Source organism: Aegilops tauschii, chromosome 6 (assembly GCF_002575655.3).
Source record: "Aegilops tauschii subsp. strangulata cultivar AL8/78 chromosome 6, Aet v6.0, whole genome shotgun sequence".
In the NCBI taxonomy this organism is placed as follows: Eukaryota; Viridiplantae; Streptophyta; class Magnoliopsida; order Poales; family Poaceae; genus Aegilops; species Aegilops tauschii.
The window spans coordinates 475,933,758-475,953,230 of NC_053040.3; the positions used below are offsets into that span (position 1 = coordinate 475,933,758).

Genomic DNA, 19,473 nt, shown 5'->3' on the forward strand with positions numbered 1-19,473 from the left:
GGCGCCCGAGCGCGCCCGCCACGTCGGACTCGGCCCATGCTGGCCCACCCGACCCCATGTATATTCCTCCCCATCCGCTCGCCGGACCAAACCCTAGCCACTTTACTGCATGGCGGATAGCGGATTTGAGTGCTTCACCTCCAGATCCGTCGACCCCTAACTCACCCCACGCGGCCCTGAGGAGGAGATGGCCGTCTGGCTTGCGCTCTGCCGCTCCCAGGAGAAGGCTTGTGCGAGGCAGCGCTTGGACTCCTTCTGTCAGGAATCCACTGCGTCCACCTAAATGGCGCATGGATCCGGCGCTAGGTGTGCCGTTGCTGCCTCACCGGAGGTGTGCGCACTAGTAGAAAAAGTCCCATTTGTCCCGGTTCCAGAGGGACTAAGGGCCCCCCTTTAGTCCCGGTTCTGTTACGAACCGGGACTAAAGGCCCTCCACGTGGCCGCTGTCTGGAGCTCCACCTTTAGTCCCGGTTGGTAACACCAACCGGGACTAAATTTTTTTTTGAATTTTTTTCCCGATTTTCAAATTTCTGAATTATTTTACAATTTAATCTCTAATCACCCCTCATCACTGCTCAATTTAATCTATAATCTCTATTCTCTAATCACCCCTCATCATTCCAAATCGTCTAACTTCTCGGCCGGTCACCCATCCTCTCACTACTGCAGCCTGAGCACACTTAATTTCCGGGTTCTATTCCCCCTCGTCTCCAAGTCTGCACTTGTTGTTTTCCTGACAATAGTAAGATGTCAATCCTATTAACCCTCAGGAGTTTAGCTTGAGCATGAAGTCACACGTTTCATTGTTTGAGTTTGAAACTATTATTCTAAAAAACAATAATTATTTAGTAACACTAATATTTCTTGAATAAGTAGTTTGACCATAGTTTGACCAGATTTGACCAAAATTCAAAAAAACTGACATAATTATTTAGTAACACTAATATTCTTGAATAATTATTTAGTAACACTAATACTTCTTGAATAAGTAGTTTGACCAGATTTAACCAAAATTCAAAAAAAACTGAAATTTGAGCATAACTTTTTTCCTTTTAGAATTTGAAGATTCTAAAAATTTGCAAAACAGCCTATGGCGTCAAAATCGGATGCGGATTTTCGTGCTGAACATTTTGATATATTATATGGTTTTTTCCGACATCGTATGCAAAAGTTATAGCCGTTTTACTCTTTCATAACACTTTTTTGCAAAACATGTCCAAATTTAAGTTTTTTTATTTTCCTAACTAGTAGATGTAGTAATATAACTACATCTCGAAGGATTTTATTTTTGAAGTTTTTATCATTTTCTTTTGTTTTTTTCAAAACTAAAATGGCGATACACGCGGGGGGGGGGGGGGGGGGGGGGAGGTTAGACTTTGAGACACGAACCGGGACGAAAGGGCACCCTTTAGTCCTGGTTCGTGTCTCAAACCGGTTTTAAAGGTCTAATGTTTAGTCCCGGTTTGAGATACAAACCGGGACTAAAGGGTGCGATGCCCTTTAGTCCCGGTTGGTGTCTCAAACCGGGACTAAAGGTCTCATTTGAACCGGGACTAATGTCTTTAGCCGCTCGAATCGGGACTAAGGCTCATATCAGTCCCGGTTCGTAATGCAACCGGGACTAATGTGTATATTGAGCTGTGACCAAAGCTCTGTTTTCTACTAGTGGTAGTACATCTGGCGTCCGAAAGCTAGGTTGAATGTAATAATATGGATTTGAGGTTTCTACAGCCATTTGAGGGGTTGAATTTGACAAGTCCAGTTGTAGATGCTCTAAGATCTCATGGATATAGCACCGAATGTATTGAGCACTTAGCTAGCCACATGACACTACCGGAATAATTGGCTATCCAACAGTAATTTCTATGCCAACGGCTTATTGTCAGGGGCGTCGGCTTAGATGGACATATGCCGATGGCCCTGTCCGACGTCAATCAGGTAGTGTGAAGTATCGTATCACACAAAACATTATGCATTTAAAAGGAGGGCGGATTCAACCTAAAAAAGTAGACAATATCTTCCACTAATGCACTCAAGGCGAAAGTTAGGCGGCGGGCGCATGCCTCTTTTGGCTGCACCTTTAGTTTATAGATCATCCCACATTTTCAGTGTGAGTGCTAAAAGGACGGAGAACAGAATACATACTCATATTAGTTGTTGCTGAAATGGACGTATCTAGCACTAAAATCATTGCATCGTAAAGCGCGTACTCAGGGGCGAGCCCACGTTGTGCCAGCAGGTAGCACAGGGCACCGGGTAAAAAAAATGTCTTACGTTATACCTATAGAGCCCACGTACCCTGGGACACCCCTAATTTTTCTAGAGGGGCACCCGTACAAGGCTCCACCCAGCACAACTCAAGTGCAGCCCAGCGCGTGACGAAGGCCCAGTCCAACCTGTCTAATGCATGCAGTGGATCGATCGATCAAATACATCCATACGTGCTTTCCTATTCGTCCGCTCCACGCTGCGCTTTGTGCCCTTGACCTTTGGCTTTCGTCCGTATTCCCCCGTACGCCGTACTCGCCGCCTATCGCCATATCACGGCGAGTCGTCGAATCAGTGGAGAAAAGAAGGAACAGGTACGCTGCATCAGTCCCCAAACCCAATGCGGTCTGCCTCAGCCTCTATTGCATATCCGGTTCTAATTATTGCTTTTTTTCTCTAACCCTAGGGAATTAGGGCTACTGAATAAGACTAGAGATTTTGATTGTATTGGGTAATTGGACTATTTTAAATAATTTTGCATCGAGTGGAGACCAATATTGCAACACTCTAGGACGGCAGCACAATATCAAATAGTTTTTATGTTACAACCGTGCAATTGCAATTCAAGTGTTCTGTGCGTATACATGCTTCATAGTTCTTTTCTTCCTTGCAAATTTTAATTATTTGAATAAATTACAAATTTCAGGTGAAGCTCGGTTTATTGAAAGGTTTCTAAAAAAGAGGAGAACCTCAGTGCAAGATGAAAATGTTGGTCCGTCACACGAACATAATCAAAATGATGTCTCTTTCCCGCCCTCACCGCATGAACGGGATTAATGTCCCGCCCCGCCATCACCAAATGGACAAAATAATGCCTCCAGATATGGAGTTCTGCCAATAATACAAGGAATTCATTTCAAGCTGAAGAAGAGATCAATTGGAAAGGAAAAAAAATTGATCAAAGTAAAAGGAGAAGCATTGATGAGTACCATCCAAATCAGCAAGATTTGGTAAGAAGGAAATATTTGGCCAATGGGCCTTCTCAACCTTGTACTTATTCTTAAGTGGATTGTTCTAATGATGTTATTGATTGGTTGCTTCAAGAATTTGATAATAGCTTCACGGAGAAAAATTCTGAACTGCTTGTTTGCTTGGTGACTTTGAGCCCAAATGAATTATTTCGTGATTTCAACATAGTATTTGACGAGTCTTGCTAAATTTTATCCAAAATATTTTGATGATGGAGAACTCAGGGACCTTAGACATCACCTTCATCTTTACATTGTTGTGTCCGAGCAAGATGACCGCTCCTCTGGTTTAAGTAATATTTGTGAGCTCCCTCAAAAAATGGAGACAAGAAAACATGTTGTCTATCCCTTGGTTTATCAGACTTATTATTGCACAACTGTAATTAATATTTTTCTAAGTGGTTTTGCTTCTTTTGATTTGTAGGCAATCAAGATCTAGTGTTGCATTTTCTTGTCATCGGTTATACTTTATTCATAATCTGGACACTTCGGTTCTTCTTCAACGTTCAATTTCCTGCTATCAACTAATATTTCAAGTGAAACTCTTTATTTTAGATCTCTGGTAAGCATATTCATATTGCATTCTTGGTATATTGTATTGTTATAAGTGTGTTACTTTTATCTATATAATTACATGAGATCGACATATATGTGATAGAGATGGACCCCGGGTCATTTTTGTCCTGGGTCCGCCCCTGCGCGTACTGAATTAGCAAAGAATCGATACAAACATTCGACCAACGGGAAACAAATTTGGAGAGTCTGATGAGGATGCATGCGAATCCGATGCAGCCCGTAGTTTATGCTATGCAATGGGATCGGAGGAGGGAAGCTCATGGAACTCAGAAGGCGGTGCAGTTCTTGGGCAAGCCGGTGACGTGGTCGACGGAGACGAGCTGGGTGGCGACGCAGCTGAGGACGTCCTGCCGGAGCTTGGCCCCGGCGGCCTTGAGCCCCTTGATGGACACGGGCTGGTTGAAGAGGTTGAGCACGGGCAGCTTGGACGCCGGCGGCATCTTGCCGGACGGCAGCAGCGGCGCGAAGTCGTCGGCGACGAGCGGCACCTCGAAGTCGCCCTTGTCGTGCTTCAGCTTGTTGTCCTTGGCGCTGATGTGCGCCCCCGGCTCCATGTGGTTGGTGGAGAAGCTGGTCTGGTTGGGGAAGTTTGGGTAGAGGCTGACGTACCCCCTAAGGTACATCATGTCGATGAGGAACTTCTTCCAGGACGCCTGCCAGCCGTTGGTGCGTGACCTCGGGATCTGCACGGGGTTGGTCTTGGCGTCCTCGGTGAAGCGCGCGGCCATGTAGGCGTAGAACTCGCGCCAATGCTTGGGGAAGAAGACGGCGCCCCAGCTGCAGGGGAGCTGGTGGAGGTAGGGGGTGTTGGCGCCATGCTTGGTGGCGCCGAAGAAGGCGGTGGCGTTCCACCGCGGGCGCTCCTTGGTGACCTCGACGAGCCGCGGCGTGTAGAGTGAGATGGAGGAGAGCTCCGGGAGGGACACGGTGGGGTCGTAGCGGTAGGCGAGGAGGGCGTACTTGACCCAGAGGTAGTAGTAGGGGGACACCTCGATGTCGTCCTCGAGGAGGAGGCCGTAGTCGTCGTCGGAGGCCGGGTACCAGCTCTCGCTGACGGCGCGGATGAGGCCGCCCTGGATGATGCGACGGCGCAGCGTCTTGCCGCCGTGCGGCCAGGCGAAGGCGTTCACCGTGTTGAGCGTCGCCGCGTCCACCTTGCTGTCCATGTTGAAGCTGATGGGCACCTCGTCGCCGAGGTAGTAGGCGTTCTTCAGCGAGCTCAGCAGCCGGCCCAGGGACCCCGCGCGCGTCTGCGTGATGATGTTCACCGAGATCCTCATCTTGTTCCAGTCTGCAACGTAAGTGTTCAGTGAAATGATTGTAGAAGATGATTGGTACGACGAGGAGAAAGAGGGAGGTTGATGTGTTATATAAGATTTGTCTCAAGTCAAATTTCATGAAGTATGACCATGTTTACAGGAAAAAAATATTAATGTTTACGATGTTAAATCAAATATTGTTAGATGCATTATGGAATTAGTTTTTTATTATATAACTTCAATTAAATATTGTAGGCGTTCATAATTTTAATATAAATTTGATCAAATTTTACTAAGTTTGAATTCAGAAGCATCTTATATGACGAGTAAAAAGAAACGGGGAGAGTACTTACTTGGGAGTGAGGCAGGGCGGAGGGTGGCCATCCAGAGCACCTTGGGGATGGTCTTTCTGGGGAGGAGGACGAGGGCGGTTTGGTTGATGGCGACGTCGGCGGCCATGCGGAGGGCGTCCTTGACCTTGCCGTCGATGTCGTCTACGGCGACGATGACGCTGGGGTTGTGCATCCGGACGAGGCCGCGCATGCTGGAGTAGACGGCCTGCAGCACGGGCACCTCGGACCGGGACGGACCGGAGAGCGCGCCGAGGGCCAGGTCGAACACCTTGAAGCGCCGCTCCTTGCACACCACCTTGGGCCACTTGAGCACGGCTGCGGCCTCCTCGCAGGGGCAGTGCCCGCCGCCGGACACGACGAGGTACGCCTTCCTGCCGGAGGTGGTGCGGAACTTCTCAAGCAGCGGCGCCAGCGCCCTGACCTCGCCGAGGGAGTGCGCGTAGAAGAGCGCGTCCACCTTCTGCGGGTTCATGGCCGCCCACTGGGTGACGTAGCCGGAGGTGAGGGCGCGCCACCACTGCTCGTCCCGCACAGTCACGATGTCCTTGAAGATGACGGTCGTCTCGGAGACGTAGGCCAGGCGGTGCTCGCTGTCCCCCCACGTCTCCTTGTCTTTGGGGTTGACGGGGAGCACGAAGGAGCCGGCGCCCATGTACTTCTGCAGCTGGTAGCTGAGGTGCAGGTCCTCGCCGGTCATGAAGGTGAAGGGCGTCTCGATGAAGAGCGTCTTGACGAGCTCCGTGGCGAGGAACCAGGAGCTCGAGAGGAAGTCCACCTGCACGATCCGGTCGACGGTGATGTCGTAGGCCGGGTCGGGGAGGTAGAGCCCGGCCTCCCGCGACCGGAACTTGCGGTAGCTCGGGAAGGTGAAGTCCTTGCCCCGGAACGGGAGGATGCGGCCGATGCTGCCGAGCACGGCGTTGCGGTACTTGTCGGTGCCGGCGACGTGGCAGAGGATCTCGAGCATGCGGGTGCCGGGGATCATGTCGTCGTCGAGGACGTACACGAAGTCGGACTCGGCCTGCAGCGCCATCTGGAAGCGGCCGTAGTACTTGAAGTCGTAGCCGGAGGCGACGAAGCTGACGCGGGAGTCGTTGTAGCTCTCGACGATGCGGCGGAGCGAGGCCTCGTTGGGGCTCCCGAAGGCGAGCACCCAGGCGCGGTGGAACGGCAGCGTCTGCCGCCGCAGCGTGTCCAGCTGCGCGCACAGCGTCCGCCGCTTGAAGTGGTTGAGGATGACCGTGACCCGCGGCCGGCCCGCGTCGTCGGACGGCGGCGAGGGCCAGCGGGAGCGCATGCGGAGGAGCTCGGGGAGCGTCTCGGCGGCGAAGGAGCGGCGCTGGAAGGTGAGTACCTCGTCGTAGAGCTCGCGCTTGAGGCGGATCATGAGCGCGTCGGTGGACTTCTTCTGCTCGAACTCGATGCTCTCGTGCTCGCACACTTCCTGCGGCGACAACAGCGGGTCGCCGACGCCGTCGGGCATGATGCTCTGCTTCCAGCGCTGAGCGATGCGGGTGGCCCAGGCGAAGTCGGGCTTGGCGCGGAGGTCCACGGCGGGGCTCATGTAGTAGAGCAGGAAGGTGGCGTAGATGGCGAAGGCGAGCTGGAGGCAGGTGAGCGCCGCCACGAGGCGCGACGAGTGTTTCGACGCCGACGAGGCGCGCCTCGGCTTGCCGCCGACGTAGTCGCCCAGCCTGTCCTCCAGGGAGTCGTTCTTGACGATGTGCGCGCGGGTGATCCCCATGGCGATGGCGGGAACCTACTAGTTTGAAAAACAACTATTGAGTACTGAGAGAGACTACTCTGCTACTGGCTGACTAGTAGCTTCACTTATGCTGCTGACTTGCTTGCTTAACTAGCATGCAAATGCGAAAGTCTCTGCTACTTTGAACAGCATGCAAGCTACGTACTGTGATGAATTGCTTGACTAGCCAGCATTAACATCTGAATTTAAACGATGCAGTAGGAGCTCAGCAAAGCGAACACGGGTTCAGACAAGAATAAGCAACATACTACAGTACTACTACTTCTGTATGTTTTACGTTTTCTCCAAGAAAAAAGAACAGGCGACAAATTAAGGATGGGCACTAATTACCTTGGATGCAGAGCAATTCCCCAGCAAGAACGCTAGCTCGATCTTCACATGGACATACGTTCGGCGAAGGATAAAGAAACTGGTATTTTTCAGAATGCCAAAACAGCAGTGTTGTTTGCTGGAGCAGAATCAGCAGGCCAAAGGCAAAAGGAAGAAACAAAGATCGGAAGGATAAAAGGTGGTAAGATACACGATCGAGTTCAGGTCGGCCACAGAGAGAGAGAGAGGACTAGCTAGTCTACTCTAGTTTGTGATCATGCTCTGCGTGGAGGGCTTGAGGATCTAAGCTAGGGTGTGGTGCATCGTGTGCTCCCCTTTTATAAGCAATGGCGATCGATGCGCGGATCAGCTAGCAAGCAACGCGAACGTACATTGGGGCATGCATCACGAGGATGAGTGTGACGAAAGCGGGCTAGCCAGAGCTTCATGCGCCGCTCCCGATCGATCGCCCTCACATGCATGCATGGACGGAAAAGCATGCATGCATGCATACCTAAGTTACCCTGTCATTCCAAGCACGTACGTGCACCATGGCAAGTGAAAACTTCCCCAGGTACTGAGATGATTTACTCAAAAAAAGTATTGAGATGATGAAAAAATGAGAGACTAGTGTGCTTTTGGTCCCTCAAATTTCGCACCTCGACTAATTTTGCCATTTTCTCCCCCGCAAACTTACAATATTGGATAGATATGGTTCGTGACAGTGGCATTACTAGTTTTGACTTGACGTTGCCCGATGGAGGTGGTGTTCTACGAACGAAAGCTAGTTTTACTCCTCTATGGTCACCTTTGTTTCATCCGATTCGTCTCCTTATTTTGACGCGAAGTGTACGTTAGAGAGCTGTCGTAGTAGTAATTAGCAACGTGACAAAGCACATTAGCTAGCACCTAGAGTAGTTATGCGTTCATGGGAGTAAACATTTCCGTCGACTACGAAGGCGTCTATAACAACTTCGTCAATCTCAACATGATGCGACGGCTCAGTTTCTCAGAGATGCTCATAGTGGTTGGGTGTGCATGTATGCATTCATACGGATGAGTGTATGAGCGTATGCGTTTGTCTGTGTTTAGAAAAAACGTGACAAAGCACATTTGCTAGCACCTAGAGTACTTATTACTGACTTTTTGTTATCCTTGTCACACGACCTCTTCCCTACCCTAGCCGCCGCTACGCCAGGCGACTAGGGAGGCGATTTTCATCCTCCGATCTTAGCCGGCCAGGGCGTTGGCCCCCTCTCCCTCCGGCTGCTCCGGCGGCAAGAGGGAGGGGGGACCTCGTTCCTCCGCTCTGTAATTAGGTTTTGGATTTATAGGTCGTGGTGCGCCGTTGGGGTGGTGGGAGCGACGCCCGGACGAATAAATCTGCCTCAGCTTCACTCCTACACCGGCGGTGCCGTTCAAGGCGGCGTCTCGGAGTTGATGGCATCGTGTGATTGCCGATTCTTCAGATCGACTGTGTTAGGGTTCATGGATGATGTCGGCGAGGCGGCGGCGGCGACTCCATCAGGTGTGTCTCTCCTTCTGTTCTGTCCCCATTGCTGTGGCGTTGTCTTCGACGTCATGGTGGAGCAGGAAGGTTTTGTCATCTAGGAGTACGCGCAGACGGTTGTCTGCGCAAGTGACAGCTGGAAGATGGTGCATCCCGTGCTGGGTTTGTGGTTGGTGGCTGGCAGTTCTGGTTTCCTCCTTCGACGTCATTGTCGTGCGGGGTGTCAAATCTAGAGTTCGATGGCGTGTCCGGGGACATGTTGCCCCGGTCTGATTCTTTCAACGGCAATGGTTTTGCTTCTGGCAAACTACTTTCGAGGTCCGTAAAGCTGCTGATCAGCGATGGAGCCGCGTCGAGTTCGGGTGAAGAGGTGATCTGTTTTCTTTCCCTTTGGTGGCCGCTTCGCTGATGTCGGAGGAGAGGAACAGGCGCTGGTATTTTGCATAGGATTATCCTATCTTTTCAGTCTTGTAATGTCGGTGCTTACGTGCCTGTGCCTTGTAACCGGATCTTTATTTTATAATTGAGACACGTATTACCAAGCAAAAAAGAGTACTTATTACTCTAGAGGCATTTTATTTTAGATTAATCAAGCCTAGTACTATAAAGATATATAAGAGTGTTTAGATCACTATAATAGAGATCTAAACGCTCTTATTTTTTCTACGGAGGGAGTAATACTTAACCCAGCATTTTTCATAGCCTTCCAAAACGAAGTAACCCAGCTGGATCGTCTCCCGAGAAGGTAAGGGAATGATCGATCAACGATGCCCGCCCAAAATGTCAAACACGTAAACCCTCGCTAAACCATGGCAGTAAGTGCAATACAGTGTGCCATCACAGTAATTACTTGCTAAAGTTTTCTCCAAGTAGTACATACATAATGCGAATGGACGAAGGAAAGGGCCGGGGCATGCAAAAGCGCAGCCTGGCTTGGAGCTAAACCCAAGCGATCTATCGCATGCACATTGGACCACCGGCATTCGTGGATCTGGCGACATGGCGCGCATGAATTGTATTCGTGGTACGTAGGCGAGTAGCACCGGGCGGCATGTCGTCGCATGTGTACGCGATCGAGGAACGCGTACGCTGCGATCGAGTTTGCTGCAGTTGGGGGGCAAAGATGCTAGTTTTGCTTGGAAAGACCTCGATCTCATCTTTTTATCGGTCGCCGTGCCCCCCATGCCAATGGATTATTGGCATACAAGAGAATCCTAAAAGAAGAGAGGTTGAAGATCTTTCCTGCCTATTTTGCTCTGATTATGAAACTGTTCAACACTTGTTGTTTGACTGTGTGGTAGCCCAACAAGTTTGGGATTTTGTTGCAGAGTTTTTTGATATTGACAAAATAACTGGTTTTGAAAATATTGTGTCCTTCTGGCATATGCATAAGAAAAATGCTGTTTTGAATTTGGTGACAACTGCTACCTTATGGAGCCTGTGGAGACTAAGAAACGAGTTTTGCTTTCAGGGGCGCAAATGGAGAAGTGTGAAATGCATTCTTGCAAAACTAAGCTGCTATTTACACCAATGGAAGGTTCTTTGCGACGATGTGCAAGCAAATCTACTGCAACAATGCATTCTCCTTTTGGACAAACGGCGTGGGGAACTTCTCCGGATCGCATGGAGGTGATGCAGGAAGAGACCAACTGAAGACTAGGCGCGGGAGATGATGGATCAATCCTTTCCCCTGAAGATCTGCTTATTTGATTCATCCTCCTGTGTTCTGTTTTCTACTGGTGCTCTGTAATAAGTAGACTTGGAAAACTTATGCGCCCAAGCCAAGACTTCTGATCTGTTTGCTGTAGGTTTCTATCGTTGCTTTAGCTGCTTTGTAGTAGTCGATTCCCCTCAAACTTGTGACTGGTTGCTTTCTGCTTCATTCTATAAAGTGGGGCGGGGGGGGGGGGGGGTGGCTTTCATTAAAAAAAAATCAGGTAGTAACAAGAAAAATGAGTCAATCACCAATCATGTTATTGGATTGCTATCCAATCCGGTTGAAGAAATCCCATCAACCATCTCCGGTCGGTTGTAACCAAACTCTAGCTATAGATCCTCCGTCCTCCACAAGAAGGATATACCAAGTACACATTAACGACCTGTTCGGATCCTCTCCGCTCCACACTGCAGCTCCGGGAGCGGAGGGAGCAGTAGCACAATTTGACGGAGTGGCTTAAACCGAGCTCCTCTTTTCCTCCAGAGCGTGGAGCGGAGTTTGAGATCGGAGAGATTCCAAACAAGCTCTAAATTAGTGGCTCCATAGATGACCTGAAAAAGTTTGAAAATTTCAATCAAGGTCATTACAACAATTCCATAATGTTCGAACTAAAGCACAAACATCGAATCGTTCAAAATGGAGCATCAAGGGGATACAAACACCGAATCGTATTTGTGCTTTAAGTGATGATGAAACTTCCTCAATGAGTTACCGAACATATTCGTTATAATAACTGGGGTGACCTATTTGGAGAATCAACTATAGGGTGATGGTTATGCTTTCTGTAATAAGCAACATAACTGTCGACAGCGACCTGGCTGTTAATTACCACGATTACCAGCATATTGTTAAGCTTGGCACCTCCAGGATACAGGGGTCAGATTTTGACCCGACCTGCGCCCGTTAACATGGCTGGCACGATCTGCCTTGCTCGTGTACAGTTTTCATCTCAAAAAATTGTGCTGTGCTGCAGTGTACATGCATTAGCGTGCAAGCATGAGGCAACCTTTTCCTTTTAGTGCTACCTAGCTTAGCTTAGCTTGTGGGTTGACTTTGATCAGGAGGCGTCCACTTGCCGTGACCCGTGGGCATCCATCCCTCAAAAGGAGAAAACCAGAATCATAATGCATATGCATATGCATAGTCAAAGGGCTTTTATTTATACAAATCGAGAATACCTGCGTGCGCAGGTACGCACATACGTGCTAAGCTTTTCTCTTTGGCCGTCCATGATGTCGGCTGCTGAGCTACAAGTGCTCCTGTGTTCCAGCCAGACCCAATTGCTTCAGATCTTGGGAGTTAGAGCACAACGTTAGGTGCATCCGGTTCAGCATGACTTGGTTCGTGAAATCTGAAATGAAACCCTGGTGGTTCAGAGCTCACGATCGAGCTGCAATTTTTCGCAGGAACTTCACTGGCCGGACGATACAAAATCTTCGATTTTGTTCCAAAATGGTGGGAGGATATGTGCAGAACTATTTCCGATTTCGAGGAACTGGCAGGAGCATTACCTTTTCATTTAGAGGCAAAAGAGGACTCATGCTTATAACCATTGTTAATAACTGTTTCGCTCATTGCTTCTGTTGCTATCAAACACATTAATCTACGGGAGAATGGCGGCCAACCAGCATGGCCACGTAGCGCATGCTGGTTGGCCATGGCAAGAAACTTTTTGACTTTTTTTGAAAGATGAAATTGAGAAACTTTTTTATTTTTTAGAATATGAAGTTGAGACTTTTTTTCTTTTGAGAATTTTTTTGAAGATCCTTTTTGAAAGAAGGAAGTGAGACTTTTTTTGTTTTTACTCATAGCCATTTTAAGATGTTTTTTAGGCTTTCTTTTTTTTAGATCGATGTGATGTTCACGTGTTGTGAGAAAATTTTCTTTTTAATTTTGAGATGCAGTTGAGGTTTTTTCTTCGAGAGGAAGAAATATATGCATAGCTTCCTCTCAAGAGGCCCGCAATGGCAGGCCCCAACCACTAGTGTACATCAACTGTCCAACACAACAACATGCATAGTTCAGAAAATGTGCAGTGTGATCTCTAACTACAATTGATTTTGATGAGGACTAACCTGCTAATAAAATGGCGGATCCTATTTAACACGCAGGCGATGGATACCGACAAAACGCGCACCCTCCTCAGCATGTACACAGGCTACATGGGCCGGCCCATTACGAGGTTTTTCTTTGTCGTTTTCCAGCCGGTTTTGGGAATGTTCTAGACCGTTCCCTGAACCACTTTTCACAAAACAAAATTCATGTTTTTATTCCATTTCATTTTTTTATTCGTGAACACTTTTATGTGTTTTTTTCTTTCATTTCTATGTTTGCTTTTGTTTTCTTCTTCTCTTTTCATTTTTTCAGTTTAAAATTCTGAACAATTTTAAATCCATGAACATTTTGAATTTGTGATCTTTTTTGAAATCTGGGAACAATTTTTCAAATTCACAGATATCTTTTGAATTCCTTAAACATTTGTCAAACATTTTTTGAATTGAGAAATTTTAAAATTTTATTTTTTTAAAATTCAGTAACAATTTTTGAATTTGTGAGCATTTTTTGAATCGATGAACATTTTTTTATTTGATTGCATGGAATAGAAATATTTAGATTAATCACACGTGAACCAAAGTTAAAAACACAGACGAGATTATGCATATTGGTAAAATGTTTATTGAAAATAAGTAGAATAATATAATGAAATATATTTTTCCATGCATGGTTGCATGAGGTGGTGGGTTTTTCCCATGCATGATTGCATGTTGAGATGGGTCTCATCCCATCCATAATTATATGGTGATGTGGCATGCTTGCATGTTGAGATAAATAAGTTAGTGATGATCAATCTCTTAGGTATATAGGATAAATGATACCCAACCCTTCTAACTCCAGGGCCCATACTTGGGAGCTTCTCCAAAACTATTTATAAAACCTCTTGGGAGACATTTATTGCCCAAGAGTGATGTTGACAAAAAAAGTTATTGAAAAGAAAAATGATATTGTAGTTGGAGGTAGTAATGTTTTTGAAAACAATGTTTTGAAACAAGAAAGATGTGAAGGATGTGATGGAATTGTTATAATGAAATTATGATGAAGATGGCTATGATGGATAAACTGGTCTAAGGTGGTTTTTCAACTCTAGGAATAAAGCTAAGTGCCGCTAAGCTAGCCTAAGATGTGAAACCACATTACCCTGGTATGGGACGGAGCTAAACTTAGTAACTTGGATAACCTAGCTTGGGGCCACACTAATTAACTTGGATAACCTTGCTTGGAGCCCACACTATAGTGACGAGGGACAACATAACTTCTCTCTGGACGGGGCCGACTCCAAAGGAGGGGTCTTCAATGTTTCTTACTACTAGGCACAACAGTGGCACCCGTAGGTTACGGTTGAAGGACAGTAATGATCTTGTTTGCATCTTACCCGAATGGGGAAAATGTGTTTGGATGGGGTGGAGGGGAACATGCCAACGGGTAGGCTCAATGTTAGTATTAGAATTGAGAAAAGTTTAGATCGGGTGCTTAACTCGGGTACTTAATGTATGGCGAGTCGTGGCTGACACGGAAAGCATCCTGGACCTTGTGGGTAAAGTGTACAACCTGGGTAGAGTCTCAAACTAATCAAATAGCCTTGTCCACGGTCATAGACGAGCTAGCAAGGCCACACTTCATAGATTTTTTGGTTTGTAAAAATTGTTTTCAAACAAAATGGAGGCAACGTTTTGGGATGACACCGTGAGGGTGGTGTTGTGGTCTAGAATGCTTGAAACTTGGATTATGATTTTATATATTGGAATTTAAGCATGACAATATTGGATTTGAATTATGAATGTTGGTTGGATTTAGTGTAAGAAGATTGACTAGTAGAGTCCCTAGCCGATTCCGAGCCTGATGCCATGCTCCCGCTCCCGCCCCGCAATGTCAATGGTAGCTGTGACAACGGTCGACGGTTCGGCGAGCCGCATAGTCGCGCTCTGCCTGTTACTGCCACACATGCCGGAGTCCAAGGTGGCATGCACGAAGGCGCCCTTCGGGTGCACTCGTGTCCGAGAGCGTGGCCACCGTGCACTCCTTTGACCTCTACACAGTCGAACACCTCATTACCGCGGTGTGAGAGCATCAACATGCACTTGCAGCCATCGTCACTGCTCCTCGTGTGGAGCACCCTAAGGCTGTGAGCCCATGGGGACCAGGTGTTGTCGGGTTCTTCTTGGAGGCGCCTCTGTGAGGAAGGAATTCGACAACGTCGGCTTTGCGCTCTAATGCAGCTGCGCGGTGGTTGTCTCATCGCCCAACGTCGACGTTGATGTCGCACAGTGTTGAAGAGTGAGAGAAAGAGAGAAGAGAGGAATAATTCGAAGGTGAGGTGGACAATGATGCGGCATGGTCAACGGTCAAAACCATGCCACTTTAACACAAAACCAACCGAAGCAACTTGATGAACGAAAAATATCCGGTTTAGACAATTGAAGGACCTGTTTTTTCTGGCTTTGGAGTTGATGGACTATTTCTAGACTATCGGTGAAGTTAAGGGACGAAAAATATTTTTCTTAATATATTTATATGTTGATGCATATGGCAGATAGGAATGGCCATTTACTTAAATCTTCTACATTATCTGGTACTTGATAATATGTTATATTCTAGAGAAGTATATGTTGCCACTAGAATTGGATTGATCAAGACTTTAGCTTGATTATATTTTTTGTGCTTGCCTGCTTTAGCTGATTGCGAATCATTGGTCACCTGCAGGATGCTTCTCCTATTTGCTTCATCCATGTGGAGCCCTCCCACGTCATGGCGCCGAAATTCTTGAGTTAGAAGAATTTATTGTACCTTCTGTGATGTGATAAGCCTTTGGTTTGTACTGGAGCCTCTTGTAGATGGTATTGGGCCATTTGCAAATGGTACTAACCTTTCGCTTGCTTTGGTCTTGTTATTATGATGTGAGAACTATATCCTTAATGTGATGGAAGACATATATTGATTTTAGTCTACTATAAAGATGGATGTGTGCATCGCTCGATGCAGAGGTTGGAGGTTATCCTCCTTTAGAAAAAAAGGATCACACTGTTGTTTTTTCCTCGGGATCTCCATCAGTAGCACGAAGCTTGAGCTACGGCTGCATATAGGAGTTTCAGCAATGCGAGCCTCATTAAGACCAGAATGATCAAGGAGTTCCTGAACATACTTCTGTTGAGGACTGGAAGCACCGGTCGGTGAGAGACTTTGTTGTGCCTGGTCAGTGCCAACATAGTCATCACAGGTGAGAAGCTACTGACAGGTCACCGGTCGGGAGAAAATTTTGCCGGTTAGTGATGACACACTCTATAGTAGTGGATGTCTATTTTCAGGAAAGAAGTACATGGAATTATTACCACTAATCCACATATTTTTCATGGCACAATGGTCTTTTTTTTTCTTCATGAAAATGAGGCACAATGGTACACCTATCAATTTTTAAGGTGATATATACGAGCAAGAAACAATCCTTCCATCCTTTGCATCCGCATGTTGCACACGACCGATAAGTTTTATTCCATCCTTTGCATCTGCATGTTGCACACAGCAGATACATTTTATTTTAATGTTTCATGCAGCCACACAAGCTGCCGAACATTTTACATGAAGGAGTACACACACAAAAATTGGGGAAAAGGGTACATGAAAAATATAAACTCGTTACAAACTGGTCGACGGAAGATACTTCACCATGCATAGTTCTTCATTAGCGGACTTGTACACATCAGAATCATATTCAGATCTTCACGCCGTCGATGGCTAGTGTCCCTGTGGCATAAGTGTCATGATATTTTTCCATGTAGTCGTGGAGCTTGATCTTCATGTATCGTGCAGGTCTCTTGTCATCCACCAGGTCTGACACCGGCTCAAGCTCTGTCTCTAGCTCCAATGTATAGACCAGCACCAACGACAAGCGCTCTTTCTCCGCGTTGGTCACAACCCTATGCACCAGGCTCTTGAAGAACCCATTGCTCAAAATCTGCATGCATCGGGATGGAATAAAGAGAAGTATTATATCTCAGCTTGTCAATCCACAAAACAAGGTCAAACAATTATATATGGAGCACATGGAATTACTACTGCTAATCCACATTACCTCCATTATATCCCCTACGTTCATAATCAATGCATTTGGAACGATGGGCACGTTGTACCAGACGCCGTTTCTCTGAAGCTGGAGCCCCTCAGCATCGGCGAAGTTGACTGTGATTATGGAGCCATCGGTATGGGCCTTGAGGCCCAAGACGTGGTCCGGCCTTGGACACTGAGGGTAATAGTTGAATATAGCTTGGGTGATGGAGTTCTCCCCGATCATGTTTACCAGGTGTTCCTCTTGTAAATTGAGTATCTTGGCCATGTTTCGAAAGACAAGGTTAGCCGCCGCTTTGCACCTGACCGTGTACTCAGACAGGATGTCTCTGCACAATTATGGATGATAATTAAGAAAATTGTACTGGGTTACTCATCAACTGCCGGACTACTGATGTACAGTATAAGTTTGAGAAAATAGATGTCGCTTTAGGCATTATGGAGCAAGTGCATGTATATGGTAAAAACCTAGAGCTAGACGGTAAGTACCTGAAAGAAGGGGGTTGTGTTGGCCACAGTCTGTAGGTTCTTAGGGCCTCGGGTTCCACTAGGAGATTGAGCCGGTCGTTCCAGTCAAGGACCTGATTCTCTTTCACGACCATGTCGTTACCGTATCCATCCATGCCCAGCTTCTCGCCGTCGACAATGTTTGAGTACTTCTGTTTCTCTTCCAGTGGGAGGTTGAAGAACTCTCTCGTGGCCTTCATCGCCTCGGCAAGAAAGCTAGGCTCCATTCCATGTCCAACAGCCTGGAGAAACATCGGCCGGAGATGAGATGACCACTAGCTGTCTAGCTTCATCACATGAAAGAAATGAAAACTCAAAAAGAAGTTTACCAGGAAGAGGTCCCAGTTCTCCAAGGCGGACCGCAGCTTGTCGAACTCTTCGGCGCTGCCGGCAGACAGCCGGCTGAGGTCGATGATGGGGATGGGCTCGGGCATCTCGGAGACCGCCGCGGCGGGACGGTCTTGCTCAGGAAGCACGTACTGGCTCGGTGGCTCCTGCACGCCGGCGCCCACCAGCTCTTGCACGATCGGAGGTACCTCGAGAACCTTGAATTGTTTGTCATAAGAAGCCATGGTTGCTTGCTGTTGGTTTTGAGCTTCCTCTTTGGTAGTTCGATCTATATATAGGCATATTAGTAAGGAGGAATGTTTTTTTTTCTGTCCGCACCGTGCAGTAAGGCTATTATTTCTGCGTCGATTTTTCTTTGAAATTTTCTTGTATTACATTATTCCACTTAACTAATGCAACTGGTCGCTGGCTGGTCCCGTTTGTCTGGATTGTCTGAACCTTTCCATATCCAGAGAGTTTTTTTTTTCATAAACAGTCCATGCATGAAAATGCTCTCACCAACCTTATCGCCCTCGCCCCCATTATCTCCAGCTTCACACGCAGCCGGTCTAGGCTGTACTGATGTAGCCAGTCGTTAGATAGAATCCATATACATGCTTATCTGTATAAACTGTCCAAGAGAAAGAAAAGTCCAACCTAACGCTGCTGGTTCTCCGCGTGGATATGGTGCACTTGCCCAAAGAGTAAAGAAGTACAATCTTTGCACCGCTATCTCGCTGAATTGCCGCGAAACTTCCAAACAAAAATCCTGAATTTTGATATTTATATCGGATAATCATAAAATAAAAAAAATAAAAATTTTTATAGGATCCTGATAAGTGTCACACGTGTGTCACGAACACATGACAACTCCGAATGTTTTTTTATGGCAAGTTTATTGATGCGAGGATGATAACTTCTTTTTTGAGGGACGCGAGGATGACAACTTTAGTTGTCAAGCATGACAATTTTCTTTTCGGATGACAGGTTTCAGTTTTTTTTCTTTTTCTTTTTGATGTCAACTTTAGTCTAAAAAATGTCAGAACAAGATTGATTTGTGTCACGTGTTAGTTGTAAAAAACGCAAGAGTGGGATTGCTTCGTGCCACACGTGCAACACTTATCATTTACGAACTTATATTTATTTGGGTCAAACTTCCTCTCTATTAACACGGATGTTTTCCAGATACAAAAATAATAATTTGATCAGTTCTAAAGCCCTGTCATCTGCCCGGCTGTTCCTAGCAATAGGATCACAACCAGGCCACCCACGCGGCTGGCTCTTCCCAAGTCAAATGGGAATTGAGAAAATTAACTCTCTTTTGAATGTTCAACAACAACAACAAAAAAAGATCCCACTCTGAACATATTTTGAAGGAAAAGAAACACAGAAACAAGAATTGTTCTTGAAATGACGCTATTCAATCCTACCCACTTTAATTAAATCTGATCAATTTGCTCAGCATCAACCATTTCAGCGTTGAAAAAAATGCATGCAGACGAACAGAGTGCTGGAGACATCCAAAGACGTGGGTTACGTGCAGGTGCACCAAAATGGAAGAGCCGCGATTCACGGCCCATTCCTTGTGTTTATAAGCTTCTAATTGGTCAAATGATCCACATGTACCAAAGAATATGCCGTTGGTGTTGAGCTTACACGTTGGAAGAGATGTCATTGAACAGTGAGCTGTCTTTTCCCCGCAGACATCTCCAATGCCGACCCGCAAATCTCCCGCAACCGTTCGGACCGCGCTGTCCGAACCGCGGAAGCCATCCAACGCTGACCTGTATCGATCCG

At 46.8% G+C, this 19,473-nt stretch overlaps 2 protein-coding genes across 2 annotated transcripts; both read right to left on the reverse strand.

Annotated features, from left to right (window-relative positions):
* Positions 1 to 3,813: 3,813 nt before the first annotated feature.
* LOC109745169 (uncharacterized) lies at positions 3,814 to 7,793 on the reverse strand. The gene is made up of 3 exons (XM_020304306.4): positions 7,520 to 7,793; positions 5,425 to 7,183; positions 3,814 to 5,103 (listed from the first exon to the last, which is right to left on the reverse strand). The coding sequence occupies exons 2-3, from the start codon at positions 7,166 to 7,168 to the stop codon at positions 4,079 to 4,081; spliced, it is 2,769 nt and encodes a 922-aa protein (XP_020159895.1). The 5' UTR covers positions 7,169 to 7,183; positions 7,520 to 7,793; the 3' UTR covers positions 3,814 to 4,078.
* Positions 7,794 to 16,245: 8,452 nt separating this feature from the next.
* LOC109745163 (protein LATERAL BRANCHING OXIDOREDUCTASE 1) lies at positions 16,246 to 17,980 on the reverse strand. Its single transcript, XM_020304301.4, has 4 exons — positions 17,679 to 17,980; positions 17,332 to 17,591; positions 16,850 to 17,171; positions 16,246 to 16,732 (listed from the first exon to the last, which is right to left on the reverse strand). The coding sequence occupies exons 1-4, from the start codon at positions 17,919 to 17,921 to the stop codon at positions 16,490 to 16,492; spliced, it is 1,068 nt and encodes a 355-aa protein (XP_020159890.1). The 5' UTR covers positions 17,922 to 17,980; the 3' UTR covers positions 16,246 to 16,489.
* Positions 17,981 to 19,473: the final 1,493 nt, after the last annotated feature.

Excerpts from the sequence above, each read along its gene's own strand:
- LOC109745169 (XM_020304306.4), bottom strand. The coding sequence starts at position 7,168 with ATGGGGATCACCCGCGCGCACATCGTCAAGAACGACTCCCTGGAGGAC. Across the intron at positions 5,104-5,424 it reads CCGCCCTGCCTCACTCCCAA|ACTGGAACAAGATGAGGATC; the intron begins GTAAGTACTCTC and ends CTTACGTTGCAG.
- LOC109745163 (XM_020304301.4), bottom strand. The coding sequence starts at position 17,921 with ATGGCTTCTTATGACAAACAATTCAAGGTTCTCGAGGTACCTCCGATC. Across the intron at positions 17,592-17,678 it reads AGAACTGGGACCTCTTCCTG|GCTGTTGGACATGGAATGGA; the intron begins GTAAACTTCTTT and ends ATGTTTCTCCAG. Across the intron at positions 16,733-16,849 it reads ACGTAGGGGATATAATGGAG|ATTTTGAGCAATGGGTTCTT; the intron begins GTAATGTGGATT and ends CGATGCATGCAG.